This window comes from Moschus berezovskii, chromosome 22 (assembly GCF_049115385.1).
Source record: "Moschus berezovskii isolate FMDL1 chromosome 22, NW_MosBer_1.0, whole genome shotgun sequence".
Classification (NCBI taxonomy): Eukaryota; Metazoa; Chordata; class Mammalia; order Artiodactyla; family Moschidae; genus Moschus; species Moschus berezovskii.
The window spans coordinates 28,541,077-28,553,263 of record NC_142481.1 but is presented as its reverse complement, the minus strand read 5'-3'; the positions used below and the strand labels follow the sequence as shown (position 1 = coordinate 28,553,263).

General features: G+C 35.5%; 1 protein-coding gene across 2 annotated transcripts in view; it reads left to right on the top strand.

Annotated features, from left to right (window-relative positions):
• The window catches only part of CBFB (core-binding factor subunit beta), a 48,803-nt gene extending 36,629 nt beyond the window's left edge, over positions 1–12,174 (top strand). For both annotated transcript variants that reach the window (XM_055412599.2, XM_055412600.2), the window contains exon 6: positions 9,929–12,174. In XM_055412599.2, the coding sequence (XP_055268574.1) occupies positions 9,929–9,997 (69 nt within the window). In that variant the 3' untranslated portion in view covers positions 9,998–12,174. The remainder of the gene's footprint in view (positions 1–9,928) is intronic.
• The last annotated feature ends 13 nt before the right edge of the window (positions 12,175–12,187 follow it).

The following is a 12,187-nucleotide window of genomic DNA, read 5'->3' as shown; positions in this document are numbered from 1 at the left end:
ACTTTGTCACCTCTGATAACGTGTTTCACCTTTCTGTGACTGAGTTTTTTCATCTATATTCGTGCCTATCTCATACGTTCATCATAAAGATTAAATGAGTAAATATTAATAGGTGTCAGCTGACATTATTGGTATTACTTCATATATATGTTTGTTAAAATATTTTCTAAGGGAATTCCCTAGTGGTCCAGTTGTTAGGACTCTGTGCTTTCACTGCCATGGGCCCAGGTTCAATCCCTAGTTGGGGAACTAAGACCTCTCAAGCCATGTGGCATGGCCATATATATATATAACAAATTAAAACATCAAGTCTACTTAGTGCTTAGTGTATGAAACAGAATTATCGTTTAATGGTTGATATTTCTCTTTGTCAGTGAGTAAATTGGTTTAATTGGCTGATCGCGACTGATGATGACCTCAAAAATACTTTCTAGCCAGGGAAAGAGACAGGAGGGATGTAATGCAGTACATTTTTTTCTTTGAAGCTTTTACATTTCTTGTAATCAAACTTCCCATGGCATTTTCTTCGAGGATACTCGTTTCTGTAATTGTAAGAATTTTTCAATGTATAATATGCATTTGTTATCTGAACCTTTTTGCTCATGCTGTTTGTTCCTTGACTGAGAATTTACTCTTCTGCGTATTCAAGGTCCTGCTTAAGTGTTATCTGTCAATCCCTTCTCTGATCTTCTTAATCATAATTAGCCCTTCTACTTTGTAGTTTTCAGAGCTCTTCTTATTCCTATTATTGTTCTTATTGAACAATATGTTAGAACAATTAAAAACTGGTCTGTCCTCCACTGTAGTATGATCCCCACTGAAATGGGGTCCCTGATGTTTTGAGCCGTTTCAGTACAGAGGAAGGGCGCTCACATCTGCCTCTGCCTGGGGGGTCACTTGCAGGGTTTTGAAGGAGAAATGTGAACTTGCCAGCAGGACAATCTGGGGAAAGCATTCTGGACAGATGGAGCAATATGCAAAGGAGTGAAGGACTAAGAGATTCTACCATGTCAAAGAATGGGTCAGTCTTTCTGGAACAAACTAACATAGCTTTAAATGAACATCAGAATCATTTTATAAAAAGTGCTGCCCAGCTACATTATATTTGAAGAATAACGACTTGACCGCTGTTGGAACAGTTAATTAGAAATTTTTTTGTATGTGATTTGCTTTACATAAAATTTTAGATTAATCGAGGCTAAGAATTGTCTTCTCTAAAATGTTAGTTTGACTGTTCTTATAAATAATGTCTCTTGAAGAAAAACATGTTGGTGTGAGAATTTATATGTGTGTGTTTGTATATGAACAAAAATATAGTGATATTTTTGTTGCTAAAGATGTCAAATAATTTCTTCCTCATATAGATGGTTTGCAGTGATTTTATATCAGTGATTGAGCACAGGGGCTTTGTAGTCAGGGCTAGTTAAGATTCCTGGTTCATCAGTTGCCAGCCTCTCTCAGGTCTGTTTTGTCAGAGAAATTGTCGTGAGAATTAAATGGGAAAATGCTTATAAGGCACTTGGTGTGTGTGTGCTCTCAGTAAATAATAACTCTAAAGTACTTCTTAGCACTAAAAGCTCTACCACAGTGCTGGTTCCAGCTAATTGAATTATCTGGCTAACAAGAACATCCTTTTTGTTCTCTATAAAGTGTATTGAGGCACTTTCCCTGCATTATGACCTAGAGCGTAGAGAAAATGGCTTGGTTTCCATCAATGATTTAAGATCCTGTAGTCTCTTATGGCAATAATGTAAGAAGTCAATTCTTGTAGAGAACTGTCATCTAGAAAATTGGGCTGGAGTCTTGACTCCAGAGCTTGCGCTGGCAGTCTCTTAAGGGAGTTTTGGGTATGTCTTTTGGCACTTTGTGAATGTGTATTTTTCTTCCCTTTAAAAAAAAAATTCCTAACAGATTCCTGATGTCAGCTTATTTCTTGTAGTTTACCTCCTCTTTCCTGAAAGAACATTGGAGAAAAATACTGTGGTTTCCCCGCCCCCCCCCCATAATTCAGATATCTGTAAGAGGGTCTTAAAACATATAATCAAACATTCTTTTTGTTTTTAATTTTGTTTTTAAAAAAGTAACCGTTTTATGAAAAATGGGTTTTTTACATTCACCTAGACAAAGTTATTATTTCCATTTCAAGAAACTGAGACTCTGAGAAAAATTGACTTTGTGTAATTCAAATAGTTGGTTAATAAAGGGAAGAGTGAAGACGTAAACCAGTTTCCTAAGCAGAAGTTTTCCACCAATACAGCCTAGCACTGGGAAATGAATTTCCACATCACCCACAAAGATGATTAAGTTGAAAAATAAAATCTCCCAGAAGAGGTCAGAAACCATTTTGCCTGGAAAAGAAAAAACTGAGGAAGAAAAGAATAATAATGGTTCTAGTGGGTGGTCCTGACGCCTGACTGGAGACAAGGGCCAAGGATCAGCGGTAAACTCGTGGGTGGCAGTTACCCAGTCACTGGGCCTTGGAGGCTTGAGATCCTGGCAGCACAGAGGCTTGGGGATGTCCTGCCCCTGTTTGGATAACCTCTGAGGCCTCTGGCCCTGGCTTGCTAAACTTGTAACAGTGGGGCTCATGAGCATTTAGTATGTGTAGCTGGTTAAGGTTCCTGACAGAAGGAAGCAGAATTCCAGGTGGTTTTGGTTTTCCCCAGTGTCTTTTAACCTGAAATCAGTTCTAAAACTCCTGGAGTGATTACATTTTTATACCTTTTGAATTTTGTATCATGTGCATCTATTACCTGTTAAGAAAAGAATGTTTGTTGGTTGTGTTAACACAGAATGATGAAAACAGAAGACTCTCAAACTTTTTTTTTTTTAATGTGAACTTTCGTCTTCATCTGAAATTTTACACAGAACTTTAGTGTATGAAACAGCTAAAGGGGGCACTGCTGTGGGTGAAGCAGGGGAGGGAGTATTCTGGTCTCCCTCTGGAGTCCCTGGGATGTTTTCAGGGAACCCAGTAACTGGCAGAATGTTACTTGAGAACTTTTCAGGTAGTAGATGAGGATTAGGCTTCTAATAGACTGCCCTGGTTTTGAATCCTAGCTCTACTACTTGTTGCTATGTGACACTGGGCAAGTTGCTTAAATTCTTGACCCTCATCTGTAAAATGGAGCTAACAGTGTACCTCCCAGGATACTGCCTTACTCAGTATCTGACACTTAAAATGGAACTCATTGGAAGCTAATTTCTTCACCCCTGCTCTTTCATTTTTGTTTATTTACTTTTAATTGGAAGGTAGTTGCTTTACAACGTTTTGTTGGTTTCTGCCATGCATCAACATGAATCAGCAATAGATATACATAGTCCCCTCCCTCTTTAACTTCCCTCCCCACCCCGTCCCACTCCTCTAGGTTGTCCCAGAGCCCTGGATTGAGCTCCCTGCAACATGCAGCAAATTCCTGCTGGATATCTGTTTTACATATGGTAATGTATATATTCCAGTGCTTCTCTCTCAATCTATCCCACCCTCTCCTTCCCCCACTGTGTCCACAAGTCTGTTCTCTATTTCTGCATCTCTTTTGCTGCCATACAAATAGGTTCATCAATACCATTTTTCTCGATTCCATGTATATGCATTAATATATGATATTTTTCTTTTTCTGACATACTTCAGTCTGTGTAACAGGCTCTAGGTTCATCCACCTCACTTGAACTGACTTGAGTTCATTCCTTTTTATGGCTGAGTAATATTCCACTGTGTGTATGTAGCACAGCTTCTTTATCCATTCATCTGTTGATGAACATCTAGGTTGCTTCCATGTCCTGGCTATTGTAAAACAGTGCTGCAGTGAACACTGTGGTACACGTGTCTTCTGGAATTGTGGTTTTCTCAGGGTATATGCCCAGTAGTGGGATTGCTGGGTCATATGGTAGTTTTATATGGAACTATTCTCCATAGTGTCTATATCAGTTTACATTCCCACCAAAAGCGCAAGAGGAGTCCCTTTCCCTCACATCCTCTCCAGCATTTATTGTTCATAGATTTTTTTATTCATCCCCTTTTTCTGTGCATCTTAGCTCACAGTGTATCTGGAGTGGCAGTAAAGGTAGGCATATCCTAACTTTATAGACTGAAAGTCAAAGATACGTTGCCAAGCTATTTTGTATCCTGTGTTGTTTCTTTCTTTGTTTTTTTTAACAATAGTAAACAATTCTGCACTTTTCTGGCTTCTCTTGGGGTTGAGTAGTGACAAGGAGCAGGTACAAACTTCCTGTGTTTGGTGATATTTCTTGATCTAAGGACTACATGGGTGTGTGTACTTTGTGAAAATGTATCAATCATATATTTATGATTTGTACACTTTTCAGTACAGAAGATAAAAAATACTTTTTTAATAAAAAAAGAAAGTAGACTTTAAAACAGAAAAAGTAATCAAAGACATTTATTCTGTAAAGTGCCTGCCCATTGATGTCTGTTGCCACATAGAAGTAACCCCATGCCTCTTTACCTGAGATTCTTTCCACGACTTGAAAATATTGTCATGCTATGCGTGGCAGTCTTTTATGTTACACATCTCTATAACTGTAATTTCATTGTCTTACTTTGGGATTTTGTGAAAGAAGATTGAAGTTAATAATTTCATAAGGTAGAGGCTGAGTGCTTTGATCATAAATAAGTTGGAACGATACCTCTGTCATCTGTTCTGTAGCAGCTCACACACACTCTCAGTGTCCAGAGACTGCCTTCAGCTTGATTGGCCTCTTAACCTAAAACTGTGATATAGTACTGTTGGCTCTTAATTCAGCTGCAGGATGACAGGGTGCTGGAAGAGATTTTCTCTGTCATTATCTAGAAAATGCTTTCATTTGTTTAGGTTATAAAGCGTTAGCAAATAAAATTACTGTCTTTAATGTCAGAATGGGTAAACCATTATTGCTTATTCTGCTATAGGCAGTTTTAGTACAGTTCAGCAAATCATATGGGAGTTTTATGTGGAAACTATTTGGAAATAAAAACAGGCGAAAGACTATGTGGTTTTTATATTTATGTTTTGTATGTTTTTGGAGCCTTCGATTCTGTGTGGTCCAAGAAAAAATTTTCAGTCTCTTATTTATTTTAAATTCCCACAGACTTCAGTTTTCACATCACTTAACTCTATCAACACTTATTTTTATGTAAGGACAAATTAACATAAAAATCTGTCTATACTGGACCTTCCTGAGGTGTATTTTGGAGAGTAGATGAAAGTGAACTAGGAATATGAACTCAGACTAAAAGTGAGCATATGAAGAGGGTTAGTGAGGGAGAACAAGGGTGCTAGGTCTGCCTTCTCCCACACAGAGGGAGAGGGCCTTGTTTGCTAGATAGCATAGGAGAGGTAGATTTTACTAAAATTCTTTTAATTTTAACTTTATTTTAATTCAAAAAATCCTAATTCATTTAGGATGCAGTTTTTTTTTTTTAAGATTTGAAAAGTTCATATAGATAAATTGGGAAGTTACAAGCAGCTTTGTAGTGATAGCAACAGCATGAGTGCTTAGTGTGTGCCAGGCAATATATGCTGCAGTATTGGTTTTACATTTGATTCTTAAATGCTCTTAGAAGATATATCTCCCTTTTGTGGAGCTGAGGCTGAAAGAGGGTAAGAAGCTTATATAAGCTCACGTTACTAAAGTGTAGAGCTACCCCATCCAAGCCCGGAAATGTCAGTTATTTCCACTATCTCTTTTATTTTTAAAATGCCACTTTAAAGTTTTCCTGAAGTATACTTTATAAGAACTGTATTTTTTTTTTAATATGCCTAGTAGACCAGCTCTTGAAGTCTACTAATGATTGTCTTCTGACCTTGTGTTTACCTTTTTATGAGTTTGGAGAAAATGCATTTCTTTCTGTTGTATTAGGCCTTGAAATTTCTTTGTGTCTTGTCTCACCTTAGCAGTCAGGAAAAAGCAGTTACTTAGGAGGCTGACATTAATACTAATTGTAAGGTAAAGGTTCATTTTCTTTAGCGTTCTGAATTTGTGTTTTCACTGCCACCATCTAACTGTGAAACCTTGGGGGAATCATTTAACATTCTTGGTCTCAAGTCTATCATGTGTAAGTAAGAGTTGATCTAGAGCTCTGTAAAGTACAGTGCTGCTCTGAAATTCTGTCATGCTATGTTCTAGCCTTTGGCCAAGTGTTAAACATAAAGTGATTTGCACATTATCTTGGTGTACTATACACTCAATAAGTTTGGATATATTTTTAATTATTGGGACATTTTCTCATGAAGAGTTTTCTGCAGTTTGATGATCTTAATAATAAAAGAAAGGAAGTCAGCCAGGTTTTCTTCATTTTCACTTGGATATCCCTACTCTTGGCTACTTCTGCACGGCTCTGACTAGCAGAGAAAGCTCCAGCATCTGGTGAATGTCTTTGTCTCTTCATTTTGAGCGCATCCCGTGACTGCCATCTAGAAACTGGATTTGCCATGTTTCTGGGTGATAAAACAAGAGCAACTGGTAGTGAGGGGTCTGTAGTAAAATGTCTAGATTAATTCTTTATAAAAACTAAAAACAGATTTGTATTCTGAACAGGCTCATGGGTGTCTGCTTTATATTAAAACCCTATTCTGAAATATTGTTAATAAAAAGTTAAAATCAAGGGCCTATCTGGATTGACTGGGGAGAAAGAAACTAGGAATTACAGGCTTTATGCTTTTAAAATACTCAGGTTCAGAGTTTCTTTGCCATCATCTCATCTAGTTTGTTACTCATAGAATTCCTTCTAAAATATCCAGCCTTCATTAGAAAACTGCCACAGTTTAAAGCACTGCTTTTCAAGGCAGTGTATCCAGCTGTTGAATTCCAGTCGTGTTGAATCTATTTCATTGGATGTAAATGTGTCTGTATTTGTCTCCTTCATATGACAGCGCATGCATCTTCCTTTCTAGCATTAAATTTCTTCCCAGTCTCCCCGCTCTCTGATTCTTCTCTCTTCTGCTCTCATTCATACTGTCAGACTTCCTTTTATTTTTTTCAGTTTTTGATTCTCCATCATAGTGTCTTCTTTTACATCTTCCTAATTCCTTTTTTACGGTGTAAATAGAAATTAAAAACACAGAAAGCAAAACAAGTTTTCTTTCCATGCTTTTACCAAAAATATATTTTAAACAAATAAACCCATAGCAACCTCTGCACAGACCTGACTAGTAGGGAGGACTCTAGATGCTGATGACTGTTTTTGTCACTAATTTGGAGTCATCCCATTATTAAAATAATTTTTTTTCTTTTACTTCATGGAATTTTTTTAAAAATTTATTTTTTATTGGAGGATAATTGCTTTACACAATTTTGCTGTTTTCTGTCAAACCTCAACATGAATCAGCCATAGGTATACATATATCCCCTCCCTTTTGAACCTCCCTCACATCTCCCTCCCCACCTCACCCCTCTAGGTTGATGCAGAGCCCCTGTTTGAGTTTCCTGAGACATATAGCAAATTCCCATTGGCTATCTATTTTACGTCTGGTAGTGTAAGTTTCCATGGTATTCTTTCCACACATCTCACCCTCTCCTCCCCTCTCTCATGTCCATAAGTCTATTCTCTATGTCTGTTTCTCCATTGTTGCCCTGTAAATAAATTCTTTGGTGCCATGTTTCTAGATTCCGTATATATACATTAGAATACGATATTTATCTTTCTCTTTCTGACTCACTTCACTCTGTATAATAGGTTCTAGGTTCATTATTAAAATAATTTGAAAATTACTAATTATTCCAAGTCAAAAGCTGAAATGCCATTTTCACAAAGTATTACTGGTAGGTTAGTAGTGATTTATAAATATATAATTAGGATTGATTTTTCTCAGTGTTTCTTCATTGCTCAGCCCCTTTCTAACCTTCATTGACTGAAACCAGATGCTTATATTACCATCTCTGATTTTGCAGAATTGATCTGTCCTTACACTACATTTAGCATTGATTCTGTAGAGAACATAACTTGTTTTTCTGATGCGTATGCATTCTATCACTCTTTCAGTCTGTACACATGTAGCATAACATTAACCTGACTACTTAATCGAAAGGAATGTGCCAAGATGTAGTCAGCATGTAAAAATAGTTAAGGTTTGCTAGAGGAATACGTCACAGTTTATAAGAAAGACCACAGAAATTAGTGTTGCATTTTCATCTGTTTGAAAGTGAATAAGGCAGTGTCATTTCTGTCTATAAACAGCATAACCTTCTTGAGAAATGATGATAAAACTGGAGCTTCCTACTAAACATGAGTTTACAGCACAGGTGTGACTTGTTGAGATGTTTCACTGAAGGTCCAGGATTCTCATTCCCTAACAGCTCTTTTAGATCTTAATAATTGAAATCAGAATTTTCAGTTTTTGGTTGTTTCCCAAAACTTGACAGACAGTGGACAATCGGTTGGTGACAATAACACATGATTCCATTTAGCTAAAGATGGCACAGGTTACTTGCAATCAGTCCTGGTTGCTGGCATATAACAAAGGTGACTGAAACAAGATCTAGATGAAAGATGATGGTGGCTTGGACTAGGGTGAGAGTGGTAGGAATTAGTCAGAAGTGTCAGTTTCAGGATTTATTTACATGTAGAGCTCTCAGAATTTGCTGTTGGATGTGAGAGGAAGACATGTTGAGGGTTTTTTGCCTAAACAGCTGGTAAAATGGAGTAGCCTCTAGCATGGGAAAACTGCTGCTGAAGGAACTAGGTTCTAAACAGATGTTTATGCTTGACTGACCTTTGTAGTAACTAAAGAACACTAATGGAAGAAAGATGCACTGGAATTTGTGAGAGACCGAAAGTAAATATTATGTGTGGATCAAGTGGGAGGCACTTACATTAAACCTGTATATTTCATGTTGATGTTTGGTAGAAACCAACACAATACTGTAAAGCAATTATCCTTCAATTAAAAATAAATTTTAAAAAACTGTATATTAGCAGAGTGTGTCATGTACAGTATGTGCATTCTTAGATGTTCTCTATTATTTCCCATAGTTTAAGTAGAAATGTTTATTCTAAAGTAAAACTTGAAATCCTCAATGTTTATAATTGTCAAGCCTCTTACTTGTTTAGTATTGTTGTAAAGATACTTCCAGGTATAAACAAGTGCACCAAGGACTCTCATATCGTATTTTTTTTGAGACAATACTTTATCCATAGTAATTCTGAATTTTATTTCTTGGCAAAGAGATTTCTGGTTAAAACCCAGATGGCAGAGATAGAATACAATGAGAGATGAAATTCCCTACTATATTTTTGTTATATGATTAATAAGCCATATACTTCTTATGACTCAGTTTCTTTATCCATAAAATGGATAAACAGTAGTACTTGTGTTATAGGTGGTTGGCAGGGATTAAATTAATTCAATTAATTCATCCATGTGAATTGCCTAGAACAGTGCCCAGCATATAGTTAGTGCTTGATGGATGTCAGCTTTTTTAAAAGTGTGTTTATTTATATGTATATTTAATTGAAGAATAGTTAATTTACAGTGTTATATTAGTTTCAGGTATACAGCACAATGATTCAGATATGTATAGTAGGTCCTTATTAATTATCTATTTTATATAGTAGTATGTAAAATATCTGCTGGTATTAAAAGAGAAAATGGGAAAGTTTGCTTCTAAGATGATTGGATGGTGTGTTCAAATTAAACCCTTCAGTCCCAAAACTATAAATACAAGATTTGTTACTCTTTTATCCACAGTACATATTTTGATAATGCTCTTTTGCATATAATGAGATTTTTATTCTTGGTTTTTAAGGAAACTATAGCAAAATATTTCATACATAATCTGTACTGTTCTTTTTCCTCTTAACATGTAGAAATACTGGCTGAAGATTTGTTAGTTGCAAACTTTTCTTATATGTGCTACTGTATTTTATATTTATTAGCACTTTGATGTTCAAAACACATTTTCACCCTGAATTATAATTTTGTCATTGCAGGCAAGAAGACAACAAGACCCTAGTCCTGGTTCCAGTTTAGGGGGTGGTGATGACCTCAAACTTCGCTAATTGGTGGCACAAAAGATGTGACCCCATCTTTACATATTCATTGTTTCTAGTCTGCAGAAATAATTAATTAAAAGACCAGAAACTGTGATAACTGGAGGTACTACGGTTTATTTCTCAACCTTAGGCAGTAACAAGACATCACAAACTGCCATGGTTTTGCACTATAATACCTGCATTTCTAATTTTGTATGCATGTAGCCAGTAATAATTTGAAATTTTTTTCTATGCAAGCTTACCTTGTTGGCATTATTTTAGTGAGTTGAAACTATCCACTTGTAAAATTTTTTTTCCTTCATTTTAATTTAAAAGTTCATGTCATTTTTAAAAAGTCAAGAAATTAAAATTTTTACCAGAGGGTTTTTCCCCCTAATCAGTTGCTCTAATTTTTTTTTTTTTTTTTTTTTCAGTTTTAGGTGTGTTGGTTATTCAGCTTCATTTTAGATAAACATTCTTGGCTTTTTGTTTTGTTTCCCCTGTTTCCTTTTGTGTTTTTATAGTTTATGGCATTTTAAAACTGCTGATGGTTTGCATTATTTACAAGCTAAAAACCTTGTAGCATAGAGCTGTCTGCCATGCCTTCTAACACAAAGTTTACAGTTGTTAAAGTTGCAGTATCCTTTTAAATGTTGATAATCAGCTCCTTTTCTTTCCTTTTTAAACATAAAAAAATTTTAATTGGTATTAACTCTAGTCTGCCCCAGATCATTTTAGATTCTGTTCTATAATCATGAGTTTGTATGGAGATATTCTCAATATTCTACTGAAATGCCTAAAGAAGTCACAGGCTGGCTTCTGTTTTATTCAGGGATTTTTTTTTAAGTCAATCAGAAAAGGGATACTGGAGCTTCTTCATGTATGTAACAGCATATTAAACTGGAGACAGTGATGAATCAGCTACAAAGGTAATATTGTATTAAAATCATGTTTAAGATAGCTGCTTTTATGTGTATTTTATAATGCATGCTTTTGTAAAAAACAATGCTGAGTGATGAAAGATTAGTCTTAGAAAATGTACATCTATGCAGAGGGTACATTTTCTTCCATTAATTATTCTGGAGAAAAAATTCACAGGTTATATATATATGGTATTTTCCAAAAGGACTATTAATAGAACCTTTTGAGATGAATTAGTATAAGAATATTTTTTAAATAGGCTCATTGTCAAATTGATTGCAGCTTTTTTTTTAATACAAACTGGAAAAAAACGTAAGTCATTTGGCACCTCCTTACAAATATTTTTCATGGTTACATTCATTTAATGTTACTGAATTTCTGAATTTTTGCAAAAATGTATTTTATCATAACAGAATGGCATTATTATAAAGAGTTTGAAAAAACTGACATGGTCAATTCAGAAAATGAACTGAAGTCTGAATAAAGTCATTGCATTTAAAACATATGTACACTTGACTGATGAGGGAGGTGTGACTTTCAATGTATATAGGTCTTATAATTCATAAACATATTCTGTATCTCAGAATAAAAGTATGTGTTATATGTTTGAAGTCATGCATGGTAAGGAGTGTGTTTGAATCATTATAAACAATATGCATCATAAAAGACCATGCTGATCTTGTGTAACTAAGTACTATGAATGAATTGGTTGGATTTTGATATTGTGCAGCTCACATGTTTACACACTCAGTGCCCTAATTTCCCTTGAGGGAATCGCCTTTTAAATGGTCCTTCCAGTGCTGTTTTAAGGTTACTTTATCACCGAGCTCCTTGGTTTTTGACTCTGCACTTAAATTTTGTTTTTTTTAAAAACATGATGATGGCACATTTTTTCTATTGCTTCTAGCTAAGGGCTTTCAGTCCACCAGTAACTAAGATCAAACGTTATTAAATGTTCATGTTACCATCCTTCTGTAAATACGGGATTGTTCTTGTCATTTAGCATTGTACTGCTTCCATCTGTCTTAATGCTGGCATTAAGATCATGAGCCCTTTTTCTCCAGTAGTGCAGGCTTTGAAAATTATTTTTATTAAGTTATTGATGCAATTTGATATTTTTCCATAATCTGTATTTAAACAAAATTACATCATTGCATCATCTTTTCTAAATTCATCTCCATTAATGAACTTGCCTTAAGCTACCAGATTGCTTTTGCCACCATTAGCCATATTGTGTGTTTGTATGTTTAATTTACTTTCACAATAAACTTCTGTGTAGTGAACTTCTGGGTCTTG